General features: G+C 45.2%; 1 protein-coding gene across 1 annotated transcript in view; it reads right to left on the reverse strand.

Moving 5' to 3' along the window:
* Kiaa0100 (KIAA0100 ortholog) overlaps positions 1-20588 on the reverse strand; it is a 33293-nt gene extending 12705 nt beyond the window's left edge. Inside the window, exons 1-26 of the mRNA XM_041664262.1 lie at positions 20420-20588; positions 19492-19621; positions 18702-18751; positions 18271-18418; positions 17854-17972; positions 17525-17585; positions 17047-17236; positions 16351-16474; positions 16092-16216; positions 15837-15904; positions 15594-15739; positions 14687-14805; positions 14415-14578; positions 14003-14261; positions 13030-13235; positions 10318-11407; positions 9303-9494; positions 8969-9171; positions 8699-8817; positions 8358-8578; positions 7531-7721; positions 7315-7414; positions 7004-7206; positions 5314-5608; positions 1758-1915; positions 530-736 (exon numbers count right to left, since the gene is read on the reverse strand). Of these exons, the coding sequence (XP_041520196.1) occupies positions 530-736; positions 1758-1915; positions 5314-5608; positions 7004-7206; positions 7315-7414; positions 7531-7721; positions 8358-8578; positions 8699-8817; positions 8969-9171; positions 9303-9494; positions 10318-11407; positions 13030-13235; positions 14003-14261; positions 14415-14578; positions 14687-14805; positions 15594-15739; positions 15837-15904; positions 16092-16216; positions 16351-16474; positions 17047-17236; positions 17525-17585; positions 17854-17972; positions 18271-18418; positions 18702-18751; positions 19492-19621; positions 20420-20487 (4956 nt within the window). The 5' untranslated portion in view covers positions 20488-20588. The remainder of the gene's footprint in view (positions 1-529; positions 737-1757; positions 1916-5313; positions 5609-7003; positions 7207-7314; positions 7415-7530; positions 7722-8357; positions 8579-8698; positions 8818-8968; positions 9172-9302; positions 9495-10317; positions 11408-13029; positions 13236-14002; positions 14262-14414; positions 14579-14686; positions 14806-15593; positions 15740-15836; positions 15905-16091; positions 16217-16350; positions 16475-17046; positions 17237-17524; positions 17586-17853; positions 17973-18270; positions 18419-18701; positions 18752-19491; positions 19622-20419) is intronic.
* Between the last annotated feature and the right edge of the window lie 3775 nt (positions 20589-24363).

Below are 24363 nucleotides of genomic sequence, written 5' to 3' on the forward strand. Positions count from 1 at the left end.
AAAAAAAAAAAAAAAAAAAAGAGCTAGTAACAAGCCTGAGCCATCGACCAAGCATTACAACTAATAGTAATTAATAGTAAGCCTCTGTGCATTTATTCGGGAACTGGTGGTCCTGACAAAAAGCCTGCCTACAGCCATGTGCCATGTTTGGTGGATATCCCTGTGAGGCCTGGTTTGGTTTGGTTTTCCAAAGGGAAACAGGAGGAAGTGATCTAAGGGAGAGAAGGACTATGAAGACTGCAAACATGGGAAACTATGATTGGAATGTAACGCATCAAAGAATAAAAGTTTTTCAAAAAAAAAAAACGTTTCTGTCCGTTTACTCTACAGCTGGTATATAAGACATTAGAGTACCCGAGGAGAGAAAAGCACTGTGTTCCTATGCCACAGAGGCTGCTCACAGTCAAGGGGGTCAACAGCTTCCTTTTTCTACTAAGCAGAAGGTAAGTACTGTGAAGAATCTCCCAGTGGTTCTAGTAAAAGGGACTTAAGTAGAGACATAATGGCCTTCCCACCCGTGCTGACTGACCTCTAGCCAGAGCTGTCGGCCATCCTGTTCAGTAGGACTGCTTTCAGTGGTGGCAAAATACTGCATGCCATCTAACAGGCAAGTCCAGGATGTCTTTTGTTTTAGTGTGTCACCATACCAAGCTGGATGGTGTTGGCACTGCAGCAACTGGGCTTTGGCAGCTGACACAATGACACAGCCTTCTGTCTCTGCTCCACGGAGGACCATCTGTCAAAGAGAAAAGCAGAGTCTTATACAAGAAGGAAGACAAGAAGGATCTTCAGGTTACTTTATCTGACTGACTCAGGTTTACAGAGTGAATGTCACTGGGTTTTATACTCGGAAATGATTACTTAGGATACCTGAAGAAAGGGACAAATCTACTGGGCATAGTAGTGCACGCCTTTAATCCTAGCCCTTGGGGGGAAGAGGCAGGCAGATCTCTTTGAGTTTGAGGCCAGCCTTGTCTACAAAATGAGTTTCAGGACAGCCAGAGCTGTTACACAGAGAAACCCTGTCTTGAAAAACAAACAGGTCGGGCAGTGGTGGTGCATGCCTTTAATCACAGCACTCGGGAGGCAGAGGCAGGTGAATCTCTGCGAGCTGAAGGCTAGTCTGGTCTACAAGAGTGAATTCCAGGACAGGCTCCAAAGCTACAGAGAAACCCTGTCTCAAAATACCAAACCAAACCAAACCAAAAAAACAACAACCAACCAACCAAACTAACGGAACAAATCTGAGGTCTATCCACCCTTCTTCAGTTTAGATGTGGAGAAGCACACTCATAACTTCTGCATTCAAAAAACCAAGACAAGATGGTCAAGTTTGAGGCCAGTCTGAGCTATACAGTGGGATCCTATTTTATTGTTTTGTTTATTTTAATTATTTTGAGACAATGTCTCACTATATTGTCCTCAAATTCAGAGATCTACCAGGTTCTGCCTCCCACGTGCTGGAGTCAAAGATCTTTAAAAAAAGCTGGGCGGTGGTGGCGCAAGCCTTTAATCCCAGCACTCGGGAGGCAGAGGCAGGCAGATCTTTGTGAGTTCGAGACCAGCCTGGTCTACAAGAGCTGGTTCCAGGACAGGCTCCAAAACTACAGAGAAACCCTGTCTCAAAAAAACAAAAACAAAAAAAAGAGAGATCTTTAAAAAAATTCTATCTTTAAAAAATATTTTTTTAACTGGTGCAAAGCAAACAATATGATTGGGATCTAGCCTTTTTTTGGCATCCTATAAAGAAAACGTACCTGGCAGTTAACCAGCTCAATAAGGCAGTTTCGGTTGTATATGTCATCTGTCTGACAGGCAGCAATGCCACACAACTGGTCACTCATACCGGACTCCTCTTCTGTGAATACTACAAACCTATCTGTCTCTTCAATCAGCTTCTGTAACATGTAAGCACCTGGGAAAGAAGTGGGGAAAGGTAACCATCTCAAAGGGAAAGAGAACATATTCAGGGCCACACTGATCTTCCATTAATTCCTATCTAGGTAAGGGCTGAGATATATCTTTCAACCCGGAACACCAGTCCAGTTCACTCTACCCCACCCTCAATCCAAAATAGTAAAAGTTTCTTAGTTCCCCGATCAATGTTAATAAAAGATTTCCAATAGAAATAGAAACACCAGTTTAGCCGGGCAGTGGTGGTGCACGCATTTAATCCTAGCACTCGGGAGGCAGAGGCAGGCAGATCTCTTGAGTTCGAGGCCAGTTTGGTCCTATAGAGCTAGTTCTAAGACTCCAAAGCTACTGAGGAACCCTGTTTTGAAAAACAAAAAACAAAAACAAAACAAAAAACCCCACCAGTTTAAATGGCACTAGTTTTTTTCCTAAGGGCCCGACCATGACAGTGGTAGGAATTGAACCCAGGTCCTCTGTAAAAGCAGCAAGTGCTCTAAACTGCTGAGCCATTTCTCCAGTCCCCGCTTTTCTCCTTTTCACATACTTGGTTATGACTATTCCCTCCTACTCCCTTGTCAGCAGTGGTAACATATTCTAGCTTGGCTACTTCTCCCGAAGGTCTTCGAAGTATCTCCTGAGACCCTGGCATGTCCCCTCCTTTCTCTTAGTAAGTTTGTCTAACAGAGTATTATGGTTAGGAGTAGTGTCAGAATTAGACTAGCCTGCCTGTGGTCAAGTTCCTATCTCTCTAACAACTATTCAATTGTGACTTTGGGCAGCTTGCTTATACTCTTTGTGACTCAGTTTCCTTATCTGTAAATTAACAGCAACTATCTCATAAAGCTCTTGTGACGACTTAATGAAATAACGTTTTTGCTGAGTGTCTACTACACAATAGCAACTACTATCATCTTTTTTTAAAATATTTACTTATTTATTTATTTATTACGTATACAATATTCTGTGTGTATGACTGCAGGCCAGAAGAGGGCACCAGACCTTATTACAAATGGTTGCGAGCCACCATGTGGTTGCTGGAAATTGAACTCAGTACCTCTGGAAGAGCAGGTGATGCTCTTAACCTCTGAGCCATCTCTCCAGACCACTACTATCATCTTTTTGGCATTAAGTTTTAGCTCTGTGAAGAAATGTTCAGAAACTCTTATCTCTAGCTTAAAGCCTTAGACTCATTTCCAGATGTCAGACTTGCCTAGATATCCTACCACTGCCACAGGTTCAGCATGTCTAAAGCTCTTCAGTCTATGACTCTTCTATTTCTGATATCACAGTTACCAATGTGCCCACAGATCAATAGCCACAAACTTTAGGCATCACTACCCACCCACTTTTTCCTTTTCTTTTTTCTTTTTTTTTTTTTTGAGACAGGGTTTTACCGTGTAATAGCCTTGGCTGTCCTGGAACTCACTCTTAGACCAGGCTGACCTCGAATTCAGAGATTCAGTTGCCTCTGTCTCCCAAGTGGTGGATTTAAAGGTGAATGTGACTACTGCCCAGCTATACCACCTGCCCTTTAAAAAAAGATTTTTATTTTAAGTATATGTGTTTTGCCTCAATGTGTATGCCTGTGCATCAGACATACACAGTATCTAAAGAAGCCAGAGGACATTAGATTCCTTGGAACTGGAGTTGCAGGCTACCACCCTAAGGGCTGGAAACTGAATTTGGATCCTCTAAAAGAGCAACCAGTGCTCTTAATCACTAAGCCACTTCTTTAACTCCTACTTGTTTTGCTTGAGACAGTTTCTCTATTTATTATGTGGCCCTGACCATCCTGGAATATATGTAGACAAGGCTGGCCCTCGAGCTGAGACTAATGTCCCTGCCTCTACAGTGCTGTACACCAAGCTTCTTTTTTCACTTTAACTTCTTCCAGCAGCCATGTCTATGTACACAGCAGCATTCCATCTATCACAACCATTCCAGCTGCTCTGCCTCCTTCAGTCCTTGCTGCCTCCTGTTGACATATTGTAATAGTTTCCTCAACTGCTTGTCCACATACAGCCCTCTCACACACACCATTGCTACAGTTACCTTCCTAACAGCCAAAATCTATCAGTCTAGTCAAAGACCTTCAGTGTTTCACTGTCCCTAATGAAGAAGGACCTGTGAGGAAGGTCCCCAAATGATCTCTGTGTTTTCTTTTTAACCCATTTTCTCATTCCATTTGGTACCATGTCAGAGAAAACTGTTCACTCTCCTTTGAACACAGCACCCTCTCCCAATGCCATTCCTACTCACTGACTGCCCCCTTTCCCATTCCCACACATTCCAATCACGCCATATCTTAAAATTAGGCTCAAATGATACTGCCTCAATAAACCCCTGCCTGACTGCATGCCCTGTCATGTAATGTCCCTAGTCTTTGAATTCTTCTTGTGGCATTTATCACTTTTCACCTTGTTCTCAGGCTCACCCACACATTTCTTGCCCAAGTCTTATCTTTTAAATTTTTTCCCAGGGTGACGGAGAGATGGCTCAGCAGATAAAGAACTTAATACTGCTTCAGTTCCGTTTTTTTCCCTTTGAGACAGGTTTCTCTGTAGCTTTGGATCCTGTCCTAGAACTCATTCTGTGGACCAGGGTGGCCTCGAATTCACAGAGATCCGCCTGCCCTCTGCTCCCCGAGGGCTGGGATTAAAGGCGTCCACCACCACCACTCAGCTGTGTTTCAGTTTTATGCCAACTAAGTACTTAAATTTTTGTTGCCTGAACAAAATAATTAGATCAAAACGATACAAAACTGTGGATATGGTGTTAGTATTTGCCTAGAATACACAAAGTCTTGAGCTCAATGTTCAACATTAAAAATTAGAAAAAGGGGCTGGAGAGATGGCTCAGAGGTTAAGAGCATTGCCTGCTCTTCCAAAGGTCCTGAGTTTAATTCCCAGCAACCACATGGTGGCTCACAACCATCTGTAATGAGGTCCGGTGCCCTCTTCTGGCCTTCAGACATACACACAGAATATTGTATACATAATAAATAAATAAATATTAAAAAAAAATAAAAAATAAAAATTAGAAAAAGAGCACAGTCAGAGCTGTTACACAGAGAAACCCTGCCTAAATAAATAAATAAGAAAGAAAGAAAGGAAGAAAGGAAGGAAGGAAGGAAGGAAGGAAGGAAACAATTTTTTTTTTTGTTTCTTGCAACAGGGTTTCTCTGTGTAGCCCTGACTGTCCTGGAACTTGCTCTTTTGACCCCAATACTAGCTGATCTCTTCCTGGACACAGGGTCAGATTTCTGATGCTTTCTCTTTATGAGGAAGCTTTATAAACCTAAGATGGGCAAACATATAAAAATGCTAGTTTCATAAAACCTTTTCTAAGCCCATGTTCATGTTCTAACCCTAAACCCGAGCATTATCTGCTCCGGCCTACCTCCTGATGATCCCTTATCAGGCCGTCCACTGAAGCTAGGAGAGCTGACGTGAGGTGAGACTTGGGCATTAGGTGGAATACCACGTTTTGGCTTTTTGGCTGACATCTGGGGATCAATCTTCAAACCTTTCAGGGCCTCAGTAGAGAGATTACGTTTGAGTACAGCTGCCTTTTTGTAGCCATCGTATAAGCCAAAGGCAATGTCCCTGTTGGTGGTCGTCCAGGAAATCCGTAGGTCTACCAAGTACAGCTGATGTGTATGAAAGGCAGGGTCACCATCTCGAGTAGAGAGCTCCTGAGGAAAGGGCAAAGGACACCAGGATTACACAGACATACCACCACTACTCCTGGGCAAAAAACTGCGGAGACAGACTTGTTAAACCAGGGTGGCTCTGGGAGAAGAGATGAGAAGACCCTGAAGAAAGAAATATTAAGTGGTCTCAGTCTGTACATTACTTTACTCCTAACTATACCTAATGCATTTTTAATGAATCTGGTAATTTCAAAAGCTGTCCATAATTGGGAGAGACGGAGAAAGCCAGCACTACATGAAATGTTAAAAACTTTTACTTTATTTCATGAAGACCAAGAGACTTGTTAGAGGGAGAAATAAAGAGATTTTCTTTATGGGGGGAATGGTTGTGCTGGGGTTTGAACTCAAGGCTTTGCAAACACTTAAGGCAGTGGTGAAGGACAGAAAATTCAAATCAAGCTTGGGTTTGAAGGGAAAAAAAGCCATAGCAGCAAGGGGCCAGTGATATGGCTCAGCACTTAAAAAGATCTTGCCACCCGCCGGGCGATGGTGGCGCACACCTTTAATCCCAGCACTCGGGTGGCAGAGGCAGGCGGATCTCTGTGAGTTCGAGACCAGCCTGGTCTACAGAGCTAGTTCCAGGGTAGGCTCCAAAGCCACAGAGAAACCCTGTCTCAAAAAAGCAAAAAAAATAAAAAGATCTTGCCGCCAAGCCTGAAGACCTAAGGAGACACACACAATAAATGTAATAAAGATAAATTTTTTAAAGCTGGTGAGATGAGTCTGTGGGTAAAGGTGCAGCCACCAAACCTGAGGCCTTGAGTTGGGTCTCCTGGACTAATATGGTGGGAGGGGAAAATCACCCACACTAGTTGTCCTCTGACCTGCATGCATACACGCCCACACATCCATACCCCAACACGCCTACTCACCCAATAAGCAATCTTAAAAAGAAGAAGAGAAGCTGACACAACTACACCAAGTAACTGTATCAGAAAGACACACATGCTATGGTTAGGAACTTTACCAGAAATTACCTCTCACCGCCAATGTGATCATACTTGGAGTCAGGAGATAATCAAGAGTAAATCAGGACATGAAGGAGGGTAGGGCCCAGATGACAGCAAGAGCCATGACTGACACTCTATTATTGGACCTCTCAAGTCTCCGAAACCACTAGAAATTTCTGTTATTTAAGACACCAGTAGTTGCTGGGCGGTGGTGGCGCACGCCTTTAATCCCAGAAGGCAGAGGCAGGCGGATCTCTGTGAGTTCGAGGCCAGCCTGGTCTACAAGAGCTAGGTCCAGGACAGGAACCAAAAGCTACGGAGAAACCCTGTCTCAAAAAATAAATAAGACACCAGTAGTCTATTTTGCTCACTTAAACTGCAACGCCTACTAATATAACTGATGTAAAAAAAGAGTGTCAAACAGTACCTCTTCAGTGGTGCGATTGCTGTGCCGTTGGTATGTAAGGGAAGACAGGCTCAGTAGGTGGGTCTTGGTTATCAAGGGATCAAGGCAGTGGTCAGCATTCTCTTCAGTAGGTGAAGCCATCAGGTGCACAGTCACCTGACTTAAGTCACTCACCATCTGGGTCACACTCCACTCGGAAATGAGGCGCCGCATCACTGTGCCAGCTGAGAAAAGAAGCATACAGTCCATGTAGGATGGCATGAAGGATGTGAGTCATCAGAGAAGAGGAGAATGAAGGAACAGACTAGGAGGAAGAGAAACTCTGGCCTGACCTTGAGGTATAAGCCGCTGAGTGCCCCGAGCGAAGACGTGGCCCTGACTGCACTCAATCTGGATGCCCCGTTGCTGGGCAAATGAGGCCCAATAATGTACCTGGTATCAAGAACAAAGAACTGAAGAATGGATATCAAAGGGATGAGTAAATATGTTAGAAAACAAGGAAACTAAGAAAGGGGAACCCAGCTAAATGTTAGAGGTCAGAGTCTAACCTGTAGCTGGGGAAAGAGTGCAGTACAGGAAAGCTGTTTGTAGTGTTGGCCAAGTTTCTTCTTGCTGGGCTTCAAGTTATTAAAGAGTTTCCCTCTACAGATAGGCCTTGTTACGCTAGTCCAAGTTGCCCAGAAATTTTGCATCCAACGCAGGGTACTACTATACAGCAGAATTCGGGGCTGGGATATTGCTGTAAAAGAAAGTATAGGCATATCCAAGCTGTGGTTGAAACAGAGGTGAGGAAGTACTTTTCCAGCTTCAAGTTTTAGAGATCAGAAAACACAAACAGCCTCCTCACATCAGTATCCCAGCACCTCTTCTTTCAAGGTCTACGCTCTTTCTTTCACCTATGGCTATGGTGTAAATGTTTGTGTTTGTCCCCCTCCCCGACTCTAAACACCAAGGTGATAGAACTGATGAGGAAAACTGACTGGTATCGAGGACAGAGACCTTCTGAATGATACTAACGACAAAGGGTGGTCTGGGTCAGCTGACAGCTGGGTCAAGAGACCCAAAGGACTTTACTGCTCTTTCTACCATTTGAGGACATAGCAAGAAGGCACTGCCATAAGAGGAATGGACCTTCACCATACACTGATGCAGACAGCACTTCTATCTTTAACTTCCCAGACTACACAACTTTGAGACTATCCATTACTCTTAAGCAACATAATTTACGGTTTTAATAGCAATCTCAAAAGGCACTGATCCTCCTACAAACAAAAGGCACAACCTAAATTCTGCTCTGTCCTTCTATCCTTTTTTCAATCGAAAGTAGTCAGTATCCCAAGCCCATCCTCCCCATTGTCCCAGGCCCAAGTCTCACTCCCACTATGGCGAGTCAAATCCATCTTGATGGAGAGATTGAGGTTCTCAGAGCGGAAGGCCCGGTAGGAGTCATGGAGCTGGCCCAAGGGTACCTCAGGCAGGAACTCTGGGGCCCTCAGAGTGACACTGTGATGATCATGAGGGTTCCCATGGCACAGCCACTGCAGGTCCAGTGTCATGCAGAGGTCAGGCAGGTGAAGGAAGCAGCAGTCGTCATACCTGCCTCACAACGGAGCCCCAGCCCTCAGTGACTTGGTCTCTTGCTTCCCTTGGTTCTTCCCCTCTCCCTCCACCCTGACTCCCCCACCTAGTTAAGGCCCCACTCTTTACTCCACTCACTTAGAGGCTGTTCTTACGTTGACATCCAGGTCCCCTTTGAACACAAACTGACCAGGTTTCCAATGAAAAGAAAGGTGGTTCCATTCCCAGTGCATGTTTTCAGTTGTATTGTATGGATCCTGTAACGACCCCCCCATCCCAAAGAACAAAGTGAGCTGTGGTTAAGCGAACTGCCTCCCAAACCAGGACCTTTCTCTCTGTGCCCCACATGGCTGTACAGGCCACAACTACACTATCCTAATAAGGAAATGACTCCGTGGAGCCCCTCACCTCAGTGGCTAGCTGATGCAGGTTTGCTTGTTCAATATCCATATGCCAGTCCCCATGGAACAGAAGACGACTCTTATCCCACCAGGGCAAAGGTGGGCTGGGGTCAGCTGAGGGCTTGGTCAAGAGGTCCATACATTGACCAATCAGTGTCCAGGCTGGATCCCAGCATGGGCCCCAGACCACTGTATACTGGAAGATTTCCGCTAGGGTAGAGGAGGAATACAGGCTTCAGCTTGCTACAAAACAGCTCTCTGTTCCTCCTTTGCTCCAAAGCTTATCTTCCATCAGAGGCCCGCAAATACCCCTCAGCCAAACCACTGCCTCCTTTACTCACAGTGGAAGTCATGGTAGAACTTGAGTGGGGGCATGTTCCTCTCTACTGCCACGTTACCCCAGGGAAGCCCCAAATGCAGGATTTGACGTCGACGGGAGCAAGGCTGGCCACTCTGCTCAGTGCCCGCAAGTCGACCCATGAGCCGCCAGTCCCGGATCTCAAACAGGTACCGTGGATAGTCTCTGATCCGAACTATTATTAGAAAGCAGATACACACTGATTATTCACTTTCACGTTTTTTTCCTCTTATTGTTCTTTTTGCCCATCTATAATTAATTAAGAGAACAAGGGCTGGCAATTAAGAAAAAAAGCTAAGGGGCTGGAGAGACGGCTCAGAGGTTAAGAGCACCAACTACTCTTTTCCAGAGGTCCTGAGTTCAATTCCCAGCAACTACAAGATGGCTCACACCCATCTGTAAATGAGACCTGGTGCGCAGAACATTGTATACACAATAAATAAATCTTTCTTATCTTTCTTTTTTCTTTTTTTGGTTTTTCGAGACAGGGTTTCTCTGTGGTTTTGGAGCCTGTCCTGGAACTAGCTCTTTTTTTTTTTTTTTTTTTTTTTTTTTGATTTTTCGAGACAGGGTTTCTCCGTAGCTTTTGGTTCCTGTCCTGGAACTAGCTCTTGTAGACCAGGCTGGCCTCGAACTCACAGAGATCCGCCTACCTCTGCCTCCCAAGTGCTGGGATTAAAGGTGTGCGCCACCACCGCCCGGCACAATAAATAAATCTTAAAAAAGAAGCAGCAGCAAACCTAAGACCTAGAGACCATGAAGCAGAGGTGAGAGGCAGAGAGAGCATGAAATTCAAGAGCCACAATAACCTTAAAGATGGCTGTGCTCATGGCCCTATGATGTCAGCTGAGGAGTTTCAGGGTGAAAATTAGGATCAAAGAAAGGGAAGCAGAGCCCACCCACCCCAATCCAACTACAATTTCCTATACAATCTAGCTCTTTGTAATCACTCAGAGGGCTTCCTAGCACACACAGGATAAACACCAGGGTCCACTCACCCAGAAAAGTTTTGACACTGCACTTGAGCATACGACACCACTGAATGACAAGGTCTATTCCTTCAGCAGGAAAAGGGCTGCCAGGGTCAAGCTCTCGAACCTGCTCTATCACACGTTCAGGTCCATGGAAGGATGAATCTGCCAGAGCTACCAGCTCTAGCCCTGCCAGGCTCCAAGTGAGCAGTGCACGGCGCATGGGCGTGTTGCCATAGAGACGACGAGAGCGCTGGATGTAGATTTCAATGTTTTTGCGTTCCAAAGAGGCATAGAGCTCCTCAATTTTTCGAGCTGGCAACAACTCTCCATGCTGCTTCCGCAGGGCAGCCACTTTGGCATCCAGCAACTGCAGCCTTTTGGCGCTCTCCTTACTTTCATCTTTCATCAGTTCATAGTTATCATGAAGCTTCACCTCAAAGACATCATCCAGGAAAACCCAAGAAAAGTGCTGAACCTTTAGGAGTAGATCAGGTGGGAGTGGGGCAGGGCCTGGAGAAGTCCAAGCATGTGTCCCTCGATGTAGCCCCTTCAGCCATTTCTGAACTCCCACAGCCTCATCCAAAGTTCGAGAGAAGTCATACTGATAAGGAAACTCCACTGAGACTGATCCAAGAGAAAAGAGCCAAACCCGATTCCGGAGGGTCTGCAGTACAGGGAAGGGGTTCCTGTGGAGGATCATCTCTTCCAGCTCGGGTAGTAGCTGCACCTCCACCTCTTTGAAGTTGAATATGCTATTGCCATCAAAGCCAGCAGCCAACTCTGGGCAGTAAGCCTGCAGTGAGCCTCCATGCCGATTCAGTGACACGTTCTCTGCAGCCAGGGTAATGAACTTGTCCTCAGCAACGAAAGCTGTCAGTTTGGCTGTGCTCACCTCCAGGGTCAGGTTTAGCCGCCTTGGTGGGGATGGCTCGGGGAGATGGTCTTCTGGCTCAGGACTGGACTGTGGAGTCTCTAGTTCATGGGATTGAACAATCTCAGGAAAGACAGTAGCTCGTAACAAGTCTCGGCATTGTAGAGTGGACAAGACATGCTGGTACAGGTACATGTGATCTGGGGGGCTCCAGAGTAAAGTCAGTCCTGCACCACACTGAATCTTTAGGGTGTAAGAAAACAATCTGTCAATCACTATGTCTCTGAACAACAGAAGTAACAGGGATTATTACACATGCCTACCTGGTTCAAGAATTATATCCAACCCCAAGCCGTTCCTAAGAAATCACATTAATTACTGCCTTGCTTGGTTCCTGTTAGTACTAAGATGGTATTAAGAGTTGCCATTTAAGTCGGGCGGTGGTGGCGCACGCCTTTAATCCCAGCACTTGGGAGGCAGAGGCAGGTGGATCTCTGTGAGTTTGAAACCAGCCTGGTCTACAAGAGCTAGTTCCAGGACAGGCTCCAAAACCACAGAGAAACCCTGTCTCAAAAAACCAAAAAAAAAAAAAAAAAAGAGTTGCCATTTATTCTCATACTTATGAGCACTTAGACTTTTGATCTTTCTTCACTAGATGCTAAAACGCTTTGGAAGTAGGGTCATATGTTTTCTTTGGTTACTTACCATACTACATCTAATATACACAGACACTTGTCTTTGTTTCCATTCATACGTTACCATTCATAGAACACTGTCTAGAAACAAGTGCCACTTGAAATGTTTCATCGACAGACTGAATGACTTGATTCCTAAAACACAGTGTAAAAGTACTGGCCACACAGTTTTTGTGTTTTGTTTTTTTTAAAGCTGGTGGCTCATGTGTTTTATTCACATTTTTCTAAGATTTATTTATTTATTATGTATATAGTGTTCTGCCTGCATGTGTGCCTACAGATCAGAAGAAGTTGGCCACGCAGTTTAACACAGCAACTGACTTATGAATGTATGCCCTTGTCATCCTGAAAGACAAAGTTAGTTCTGATAGCTCAAGGGATAGAGAAATTGAAATATCAAAGACACAGACGTTCTCTTAGGTTCAGTCTCTGAAAAGCAACCTCCTCAGTTTCCAAGGCAAGTGAGCGCTATGCCTCTCTCCTCCCAGGAAGACCCCATTCCCACCTGATACTCTATGGAGAAAGACACTGGAAAGCTTCCATCTTCAGAACCCTACTAGCCTTCTAAGGAGCTGAGTGTTTCCATCAAACAGTAAGTGCTCTTAGTCACTGAGCCATCTCTCCAGCCCCACTAAGTTTTTGTTATAAGGTCCCTCTGTGTAGCCAGTACTTTTACACATGAGGTCTGTGAGCTTTCATGATTCATCTGTCTCCATCCTTCAATGCTAGGGCTTAGGCCTGGCTTTTATATGGGTACTAAGAATTTGAATTCAAGTCCTCTATGATGTACAGCAAGCATTCTTATCTGCTGAACCAATTCCCAATTTTTCAAACGTCCACTATTTCTTATATATACACCTTGAAATAATTATAATAAAATGATGTAGCTGGTATCTCCTTTAAAATAACACCAGAGCTTGGGGTAGGGAGGCTAAAATGAGTATGGCTACAACATGATAGTCACAAATGTAATTACTGCAGCTGGAAATACTGAAGTTCAAATATTCTCCCTGTATTTTGCATGTATTTTTAATAATGTAGCAAAACATTTAAATTGCAAAGATGCACACCAGCTGCCACTTTCTCTGAGTTTCACAACATGAATCACAAAGACTGAAGAAGGTTTTAAGGGGTAGGAAGACCACATCTGGCCTGAGCCCCAAGCATTACCTCTAGGGAACGGACGCTGCTGTGGTAGGTGAGGGAGAGCATGGAGAGGCCGAGCACTGGCGTGGGGATGTCAGGTGCCTTGCAGCAGGGCTGCATCTTCTCTGTGACTGACTTTACAAGTGCAAGCACGAGCCCTTGAATCCCCACAGTGGAGGTCTCAGCACTGCCCAAGACAGTCAGTGTGTCCAGTCGGACCTCCGAAGCACCTGACAGAGAAACCAAGACAACCTGCATCCCAAGTTCTGAAATGACAACCTGTCCTTCCTTTCTCCTCCCTTTACTGTCTTTAGTCCCCATGCTTCCTTTAAAAGATTCCTAATATTTTAGGGAAACTTTAGATGTGGCAAAATCCAAGTTTTCTATTGTCAAGAAATTACCCGTTTATCATTTACTCCCCAGAACTACATACAAGAAAATAAAAAGAGGGGCTGGAGAGATGGCTCAATGGTTAAGAGCACTGGCTGTTCTTCCAGAGGTCCTGAGTTCAATTCCCAGCAACCACATGATGGCTCACAACCATCTGTAATGAGATCTGGTGCCCTCTTCTGAACTGCAGATGTACATGCAGGCAGAACACTGAATACATAATAAATAAATAAATCTTTAAAAAAAAATATGTAGGAGCCAGACACACCTAGAATCTTTTGTTAGGTTGAACTGGAGGGTACCCTGGACTATTTAACAAGATCATGTCTCAAGAAAAAAAAAAAATCAAAGAAACCCTATGTTGGTCTCATTCTCTTGACCACATCGAGGCTAAATTCTCTCCATCTCTGTCTTTTTAATACTTCCCAGCAATAGCTACTAAGCAGCAGCACAAAGCCTGTTATTCAAACCTTTCTAACGTGTCATGCCTCTAACATGGAAACTTTCCAGATAAACGGCTTCCTTAAATGAGAAGAAGCTGACTGAGCCAGTATAATCTGCTGAGTTTACATGAGGCCTACTTCAGCCAACTTCCTGTTCCACTTACCAACCAGTGCAGAAAGAGTGAACAGGTTCATGTCTTCCACCTTCAAGTCCACCTTCCAGAGTAAGGTCACAGATTCCCCAAGTGAAGATTTCCTAGATACAGCTGACTTTTCAGATTGTGGAATCAGTAAGGATAGTATTCGAGACAGACACTGGGCACAGATGTCTGATATTTCAACCTGAAGTCCTCGAATAGTACAGTCAAGAAAGAGAGTATTGGACTGGGTGCTGGACAAACCCAGGGGCTGGTTGTAGCTACCCTGGAAAAGACAGGAAACCTACTGAAACCATGCAGATGCAGAGTTAGAATACCTTGGTGTGCATCGTCCACACCAAGAGCACGATCAGCACTCAGAAGCATGTCAGGGGGAGGGAGCTCTGTGGGCCCCTATTTACCACACACGCCCACCTACCTGTAGTGTGAAGGAGTCCAAGACAAGTGCTTCACCCCAAACATGCATATTAGGTGGATGTGGTGCCCTCTGAATGTGGGACTCACTGCCTACTCGCCAGCAGAGGTGATCCACAGTTAGGACAGCCCGCTGATGGATACTCTGTGGTCGAAGGTGCTGGTAATCTGAAACAGGTGGTAAAAAGATAGTCCATTAAGCTACCACAGAAAGGAAATAGGCAGAGTTGTAACCAAAGAGCAAATCCTTGTTCCCTTCCCATCTCTGAGCCTTACCCAGGGAGATGGAATTGAACCCCAAAGCAAAAGGTGGTGTGTCTCCAAGCTGAATGGAAATACTGACATTGGAGACAGAGGTGCTGAAGATAATGGGAGCCAGGATCTGAGGGAAGGTTCTACACAGGGATAAGAACAACATCACAATAATTGCAGCTTCTTATCAATGAAGAGAATGCTCAAAGTTGCTGACAATTAGATTTTGTTGTGAATCTTAGGACTGGCAACAACTAGAAAGTAAAAGGCTAAGTTTGTCAGATTGCTACTCTTCCCATTGGTAATCTGAAGGAACCCCAGAAAAACATGAAGTTAAACAAGATGAAATTCACACATTCGTAGTCAAATATAGTCAATATCAGCAACATTGCATGATTCACCCTAATAACAAGATCACATACAAATCACTTCCTCTGTGCAGAACAATGCCAAGACTACACAAACAAAACAGTCCTGTATATCTGACACCACCCCTTGCAATCCAAGGCAGATGAGACACTGTTTATCACTTTAGTCCACTTCAAGAAATGTTTGTCTTATATAAATAAGGCACTGTGCTGGACACTCAGAATGAAAACATAAAAATGACATTCTCTTACCAACAAAGGGTATAATCCCACAGGAAGATATATAAAACAGGTTTGCTTCTGAAACTAAGATTTAAGGAACTCAGACAATCCAATATGTATTTAACACAAGATACCACTTTGGATAAAAAGAATCTACCTAATAAGAAGGTGACTTAAAATTCACCTTTTTTGCAGGGCAATGGTGACACATGTCTTTAATCCCAGAACAAGGGAGGTAAAGGCAGGAGGTTCTTTGTGAGTGAGGCCAAACTGGTCTTCAGAGTGAGAACAGCCAAAGCTACACAGCAAAACCCTGTCTTAAAAAACCAAAAACAACTCACCGTTTTTTCCTTTGTTTAAGATCAGGTAAGCTAGCTCCTTGGGTCTCCAATGCTAACATAAGCAGCCAGTGAGAGAATTCCTGGTGTCGGTAATGAATGATACATGTGTTCAAAACAAGAGAAGCTGAGAGGTCAATGGTAGTTACCTGGAAATGAGAAGACCCCAAGGTTTTACTCCCATAATTCATAACACAACAATGTGGAGAGAGCAGAGAAAGATTCTTGGTAGTATGAGTAGCACACCTGGACATTAGCCTTGAGGGAGTTGAGGCAGACAATCCGCTGGCGACTCTGGGACAGCAGCAACCCATCTGTAAGAAGCCAGAGGCAAGGAGATGAATAAACTGTCACCAAAACTGTGAGGTAGGGGTTATTTTCTCTCACTATGGTCCCTCCTTCCCTCCCCAATTATAGTGATATTAAACTATGGAATCATGCAAGGATTAACAGAGAATGCTGGTCCTCCCTTCTCTTAAAAACAGAAACCCTTCCAAGAACCTTCTAGTAGGAGTTCAGTGCTCATCTGTGCCATATCATAGTTGGCCGTGAAGCTTCGAAGGGGCAACTGATCCTCATCACGGTGGTACAGGAAATGCAGCAGCTTCAGTGTCCAAGTCAGGTGCCTGGACCAGAGATACAGTCCACATCAGAGAAACCTGGAATGCCACCCCTCCCTCCTTCCTCTCCGCAGACAACGTACATTATCACCCCCCCACCCCCTCCACCCCCCACCCCCCCGTCACAGATGAGACCTCACCTCTTCTGACTATTCATAGACAACACCACACTTGTGTTCTCCATCTTCACCTTGACTTGGTCTGGCAGCTGCTGGAGAAGGTATAGGCCAGGCAGAGTTGGTTCAGCAAAGTCCTCTGTCAAATCTGGAAACAGGGATGAGTAAAATACATGAGAACCATCAATCCTTAACATTCTCAAATCCTCTCAGCCCTGACCTCTTTGGTCAAATCCTCAAACACAAAGGCAGATAAAAAGATCAGCTAAGCAAATACTTAAGAGGACACAAGGTCAATAACATCACAGACCTGGGTACTTTCTTCCCCAGACTCTAAAAGCATAAACAGTCTGGGGAATAATGGAAAGAATATGAACTTGAGTGTCAAATAACTGACATTCATTTTTACTAACTATAAAACCTCAGCCAGGTTACCTAGCTAACTGTTCTTGGGCTGTTTCCTTATTTGTAAAACGCAGAAAATGCAGTGAAAGTGTACATAAAACACACAGTACAGGTCTAACTCATGGCAAGTAACCACGGAATGTTAGTTTTTTGACTCAACAAGGAAATGCTTTATTTCCTCTACCTACCTATGAATCAAAGGTCATGGTGTCTGATGACTCACACCTGAACAATTGGTGAAAACACTGTTTTTTCTACTTGCAAAATAATCCCCGAGGATAAGGTAGGCAGGAAACTCAAAGACTGGAACTTTACCTGAACAAGAAACAGACTTGGATTTCCGGCCTGGGGTCTGACACAGTAGTTGACTATGAAAGAGACCTTCATGGAGCTCAGCATGAAGCGTCCATACATCCATAGTGATAGCCCTCAGGTGCCAACTGCTGATGTCCACCTGTAGACACAGGTCCAGGGCCAGTGACAGTTCTACCAGGCATGTATCCTCCTGTGTAGGGAGTTTTGAAGTTTTAGGTCAAATTGGAATGGTCTGAAGCCAGCGTGGTGATACACACCAATAATCCTAGTACTCAAAGAGACTGAGATAAGAGGCTCACCATGAGTTCTAATCCAGCCTGGGCTACATACCAGACCAGCCAAAGCTATACATGACAAAACAGTCTCCCCGAAACAAACAGAGCTATGTGGTTAGAGAATCCAGAACACAAGCATACTAAACTCTTTTATATCTTATGGTCAAGAAGAAATGAAATATCAGAGTGACCATGACACTCACCAGCTGACCACTCTTCAAGATTTTGCTATTGATCTTTGATAGGTTCATCTGACAGATTAGACTGGGAAAGAAAAAAAAAAATCCCATTTAGTCCAAGGGTGGTGGCTCTTCAATCCCAGCATGTAAGCAGCAAAGGCAGGGAAGTTTCTGTGAGTTCAAGGACAGCCTAGTCTACATAAGGAGTTCTAAGACACCCAGGACTGTACGCTCAAACTGTCTCACAGGCACAAAATAAAAACCTCTTGACCCCTTTCCTCACGAGAGCTTAATTATCTCTCATCCATCTGTTGGCAAGGACACTACCAGACCCTCCTCTCCCCACCACTTACCCTTTCCCATCACTGTCCAAAAGGAATCTGCTTTTGCTGATCTGGATGTGCCACAAGGACTCGGAGGTGGCCACCTTGAGAACCATGATGTTTATGGCATCGACATGAATGGAGAATAGCTGAAGGAACGGGACAAGCAGCATTACTGTAAGGACGTCATTCCTCCTTTCCCCCAAATGGTCCAAAGCCAACCAACCATTCCTGGAATACAGCTGAGAATAGAGGAGCAGGGCCAGAGAGATGGCTCACCTCTCCTGAGAACTCAGGTTCAAATCCCAAAGCCCACACAGCAGCCCACAACTATAACTCCACCTCCACAGGATCCAACACTATCTGCTAGCCTATTCAATCACTACACAGGCATGAACATACACAAAATAATAAATATGCTTAATTTTAAAAAAGAATTAGACTCACTTGGCAGAAGATCTTCAACAAGGATGGGCTAAGGGACAGCTCCTTCTGCTCCACCTCCGTGTTCTGAGAGAATGGAGCAGACAAGCTAGAAACCTTCTGGAGGTCTGTTCTGATGCGTACTTCTCCAAAGCACAATGCCACATAGTGTCTGCCCAGAAGAGAAGCCTCATTATCATTGGTTCCACCCCTTTCCGAGCAGTCTCCTCTCCTCCCTCACATCCCTCCAGTCCCTGTATAGCTCAAATAACAGAGGAAATCTCCAGCTGTTTTCAGTGTGTCTCACAAAACAACACTTGGACTAATAGGAGACTCCAGCAAGAACCTCCCTCCCACCTTGATTAAGATGTCTCTGCAGAATAATTTCACTATTAAAGCTCAACCTCAAAAATATTCCCCAAGGGCAGAAAGGAGTAAGGACGTGTGGCACTCACGGCAGATCATAGCTAAGGAGTTTTCTGGAAATCCACAAGTTGTCAATTTCCTAAAACAATATGAAAGAAAGCTGTGTATGTTGGCCACTAGGAAGGCAATGATGGGTAGCTTTATAAAGCAGTAAAGGGCCTGAGTCACAGGAGAGGAAGTTCTATCAGCCCTCCCACTAACAATACCCAGTGGCTTTCACTGATGTCTCTGACCAGCACTGGGTTTCTTGCTCCTCATGACGATGCCAGTTGAATTTGCTTAGTAGTTCTCATTTATGGGTAAGCTGCCACCCTATTTCCTCTCTTAATCAGAACAGTAAGTTTGCTGTTTCCTGTTATCTTTCTCCTGTTTCTTCTGAACCCTGGGCTCTCTGTACCATTTTATCATTTTATTTTGTTTGGTGCTAGATACTAAACAGGATCCAGTTTATGCCGGCCAGGCTCTACCACTGAACCATTTCCAGCTCCTTTTAATTTTGAGGCAAGCCCTCACTAAGTTGTCCAGGCAGGCCTTGAATTAGAATCCTCTTGCCTCAGCCTCTTGAATAGCAAGGATTTCAGGCGTCCACTTCCAGTTCTGGCCCTTAAAACAACTAGCATCAATTGCATCAATCCTCCAAGTAGCTCCTAGGATCCTCTTAAGAAAGAAATAATGGTGGAGTTAACTAGGAAAACTACCTGTGAAGGAGGCTAAAGTTTGAAATTTAACTAGATCTACCACTTGCCCCCCACAACAACAACAACAAAACACACACACGCACACACGCGCATACACACACACGGCATTCCCAGAACTCACCACCGTATGCTGGTGCTGCTGAAACTTAAGACTGACATTTTGGATCCAGAAAAATCGGAATGAGCCAATCTTTAGTTCTGCCTGCAACTTCCGCTGACACCACCTGGTGGCCAACCGGACCACAAGCCACCTGGATAAAAATCAGTTTAATTTTAAGACCCTCTTTCCTGTTTGGTTCTAGAAAATCCTTGCAAATAGGTGATATCCCGAAGCCGGATTTTTCTTGGGAACTTTCCGATTTTCCTAAAGCACTTCTCTGTCACATACTTTTAGCCACAATAATTAGGGCCACGGGTCCCTAAATTCAAACGAAACCAGACAAACTAAACTCACCCTACAAGACAGGAAACAAAACAAAACAAAACAAAAAATAAAAATAAATAAACAAAAATCCTCAAATCATTAGGAACCCAAAGTAAAAAGAGGTCCTCAAAAGCGGTCAAAGTGAAGAAACACGTCATCACAGACTCCCTAGAGGGTCTCTCTCCGCGTCCCCACCCTGCCGACGTTTGCAAAAAGGCAGAGGTCACACTCGGGACAACTCAAATAACCGCTTTTCCCTAGACAGCCAGTCCTCCTGACCTCTCTCCAGGGCGGGGCTGCAGGTGCCCTTCGCAATCTGGGAAGAGGACGTTGGGGGCGAAAGGAGCAGAAAAGGAGACCACCGAGGGAGGCCCCTTCCTCACACACACCTACTCAGTTCCTGACCTCTGCAGAGCTCCGGGCCCCGCCCGATGCCTCTGCGCCCCCTCTCCCGACGCCCTCACCTCGCCTTCCGTCACCGCAGTCTGGGCTGAGCGCCCCCTCCCGCTCCCAGCCCCCCACCCCCACCCCGCCTACTGCTCCCGACCAGCCTGCGCCTCCTCCAAACCCTCTTCCTCGTCCGGTCACCCCACCACCACCACCGTTGTGGCTGGAAGCCCCTCACCGGCCTAGGAAGAGTGCGCTAAGCGCAACCAGCAGCAAGACCAACAGCGCGGAGAGAAGTAGAGGCATTTAGGTCCGGGTCCGGCCCGACCTGGCCCCGACCCCCGCCATGCCGGGCCCCGACGCCGGAACCGCACAGTGCCGCGGCGGGCCTCGGCCGCGCACGCGCACGCAGGGCGAGGAAGCCTTGGTGCGCGCGCGCACCCCCGCCCCGGCCGCTCGCCGACCAGCCGGATGTCTCCCTCCGCGCCCCGCCCCGCGCACGCAAGCACCGAGGGCCGACCCGCGGCTTGCGCGGAGTGGAGGCGTGGCTCCGGAGAGGGTGGGCGGGGCGGACCGCGGACGCGCTGGCTTCAGCGCCGCGCCCAGGGCTCAACCTGAGCGGCCCACAGTGGACCTCGCTCAGGGGTGGGCAGAGGTCGGAGGTCGGCCAGTGACCTGGGTAGCACGTTTCCGCCTCGTGTAGTTAAGGCAGTTAAGAGCCCGCCTGGCTTCTTAGAACCTGTCGGGGAAGCTGGCTAAAGTTATGTGTCCCTAGGTCAGACGTGATCCTGTCTGCAAAAAATTGAAGAGGAAACCAAGAGGTAATTGACGACAGACCTCAGACATCACCTCATCCCACGGGGAAACGAATGGAGGAATCTACTTCATTCACTGTCTGAATGCTTTTCTAGCCACGTTAGTTTTAACACGCTGCTCGCAAGGAGCCATTCTGTACAATTTAGTTTTAGGTTTGTGCGATGATCACCAAGAATTGGACCTGGAGCAGGGTGGAATATAGCAGAAGTAGTGAATATTGTTCTGTGCTTCACGAAATAGCTGGGGAGCAATTTTAATTACGTGAAATAGAGAATTCAAGGTCAAATCATGTCTGAATTTTGTTTTCTTCGTTGTAAAATGAAGGAAGTAGATAAGGTCTGTTCTGATTATTCTCATGAGTCAGTGTCTGAATACTGGCTCACTAATACAGTACAAGATAAAGAAATCCCGATAGTTCCCAGGTATTATGGAGTATTTGTGTTCTTGGCTCTCGGGTCCTAACCTCCATACAGTCCTTCGGGGATTTACTCGGAATTTCTCTTTTGGTCTCTTTAGATAACAACTTCAGGGCCTAAAAGATGACTCAACAGATAAAAACACTTGCTGGCAGGCCTGAGGACTTGAGTTCCATCCGCAAAACCCACGTGATGGAAAGAAGGCAATAACTCCCTCAAGTCACCCTCTGACCTCCACACACCTGCACCCTTCCGCTCAAGAGTGGTCAAGGCTCAGGTATGCTCCAAGAACTCTGCCCAAGACACGGAGGGGTGCATCACAACACATCTTCCTACTCGATTCATCTTTTGGGGGTCTCTGCAAACCCCAGAGCCAGCAGAGTAGCAACAATCCAAATGAGACAAGAAAAATCCAGTTCAACGTGACTCAGGAACTGGTGTTGGTACACACTTCTAGAGTCTGGAGTCTGGCACTGGACAGTTTATTTTAGGCATATTTAAGCACAGCATGATTTTGGAAGGAAGTTTTCTGATGGTAATTAACTCAATCCTGTGTGTGCAATTAAACTTAAAACATGTTTACATTGAAACTCGTAAGTACAGACGGCCTCTTTAAGATGCATTCTCTTCACTGGGATGGTGTTCAATATAAGGGTGTAGGAAGAATGATGAAAGTTAACATAAAATTGTGGGAGTCCATAGTGGCCTGGCCCTACAGGTAGCACAGAGCTCACTAGGCTATTGTAAAGGACATGGGATGGGTTCTGTTGAGGTCTATCTAGGGAAGAAAGGTTCACGTGGCCTACAGATAGCACAGATCACCAGGCTTTTAACGACTTCCCAGATTTCTGGGTGGAAAACAGGTGTATGTTCCCTCTGCTAAGGAGACAACGCTGCCTGTTTAAACATTCAGGTTTCCCTAGTGCTTATCTCTGAGCACAAGGACCTGTGCCCTCTACACAACTATTCAAGACGTTCATTCAGCTAAAATAGCTATTGATTTTGTCTTCTCCCACAAGTGTTTACTTCTACCCAATTTGCCACCTGAAATGTTGTCATTACTTTTTTTTTAACTTTTTTTTTTTTTTTTTTTTTTTTTCCGAGACAGGGTTTCTCTGTAGCTTTGGGGCCAGTCCTGGAACTAGCTCTTGTAGACCAGGCTGGCCTCAAACTCACAGAGATCCGCCTACCTCTGCCTCCCGAATGCTGGGATTTAAAATGTGTGCCACCACCAACAACACCGCCCGGCCTTTTTTTTTTAAACTTTTTAAGATAAGGTCTCAACTCAATATGAAGCCCTGGCTGGCCAAGAACTTGATATGTAAACCAGACTGACTTCAGACTTGTAGTGATCCTCCTCCCACTGCCTCCTGAGTGCTGGAATTACAGGTGCATACCACCATGACCCCTTTATTTATTTATTTTTAAATATTTATTTATTTATTATGTATACAATATTCTGTGTGTATGCCTGCAGGCCAGAAGAGGGCACCAGACCTCATTACAGATGGTTGTGAGCCACCATGTGGTTGCTGGGAATTGAACTCAGGACCTTTGGAAGACGAGGCAGTGCTCTTAACCACTGAGCCATCTCTCCAGCCAGACCCCTTTATTTTTAAGACAAGGTTGCTCTATGCAGCTCAAAGTGGCCTGGAACTCATAATCCTCCAGTCTCAGCCACCTAAGTACTAGGGTTACCTATGAAATAGCTGATCAATTTCACCTACCAAAATGTCACCCCAAGAATTTAAGATATTAATAAAGGAAACTTTTTAAAAAAAATATTTTATTTATTTATTATGTATACAACATTCTGCCTCCATGTATGCCTGCAGGCTAGAAGAGGGCACCGGATCTCATTACAGATGGTTGTGAGCCACCATGTGGTTGCTGGGAATTGAACTCAGGTCCTCTGGAAGAACAGTCTGTGCTCTTAACTGCTGAGCCATCTCTCCAGCCCTGGAAACTTTCTCTAATAATAGCCAGAGCGCCAGACTTGAACAATAATTCTTTTTTTCTTTTTGGTTTTTTGAAACAGGGTTTCTCTATGTAACTATCGTGGCTGTCCTGGAACTTGCTTTGTAGAGCAGGGTGGCCTCGAACTCACAGAAATCTGCCTGCCTCTGCCTCCCAAGTGATGGGATTAATACTGGGATTAAAAGCGTGCGTCATCACTGCCCAGCAAAACTAAGTAAATCTGGGGGCTGGAGAGATGGCTCAGCGTGCTCTTCTAAAGGACCCGAGTTCGATTCCCAGCAACCACATGGTGGCTCACAACCATCTGTAATGAGGTCTGGTGTCCTCTTCTAGCCTGCAGGCATATATGTAAACAGAATATTGTATCCATAATAAATAAATATTTTTTCAAAAACTAAATAAATCTTTAAAACACAGATTGAGTATCACATGTACCACGGTTTTCTAGGTTTCCACTGATCAAGTTTTGCATAGGCTTTGTATCCATAGGAAACTCTCAGACATGATTCACATATGGCAACAAAAGGTATCTCTAACACAAAGGATGGATTAAGGCTGGGTGCTACTCCAGAGCTAGGCGAGGTCTGGTCAGGCCAGCACTACATTCTGCAACAGTTCTCTGTGTAGCACTGGCTGTCCTGGGACACACTCTGTAGACCAGGCTGCCTCAAACTCACCTGCCTCTCTGCCTTCCAAGTGCTGGGATTAAAGGCGTGCACTATCACACACCTGGCAAATTTATCATTTTTACTTTCTCCTTCATGAAGAGATAATCAAATAATCAAAGTGACAAAAATAGAGTAGAGCAAGGAGAGCAGGGGAAGAAATGTAATTCTAATTCTTGGTTTGTGAGAACTACAACTTCTTTGTAAGAGAAATTTCTTATTTTTTAATTATTTATTTATTATGTATAAAGTATTCTTCCTGCAGGCCAGAAGAGGGCACCAGCTCTCATTACAGATGGTTGTAAACT

This window comes from Microtus oregoni, unplaced genomic scaffold (assembly GCF_018167655.1).
Source record: "Microtus oregoni isolate MIOR12 unplaced genomic scaffold, Mior012 000015F_ref0000493, whole genome shotgun sequence".
Classification (NCBI taxonomy): Eukaryota; Metazoa; Chordata; class Mammalia; order Rodentia; family Cricetidae; genus Microtus; species Microtus oregoni.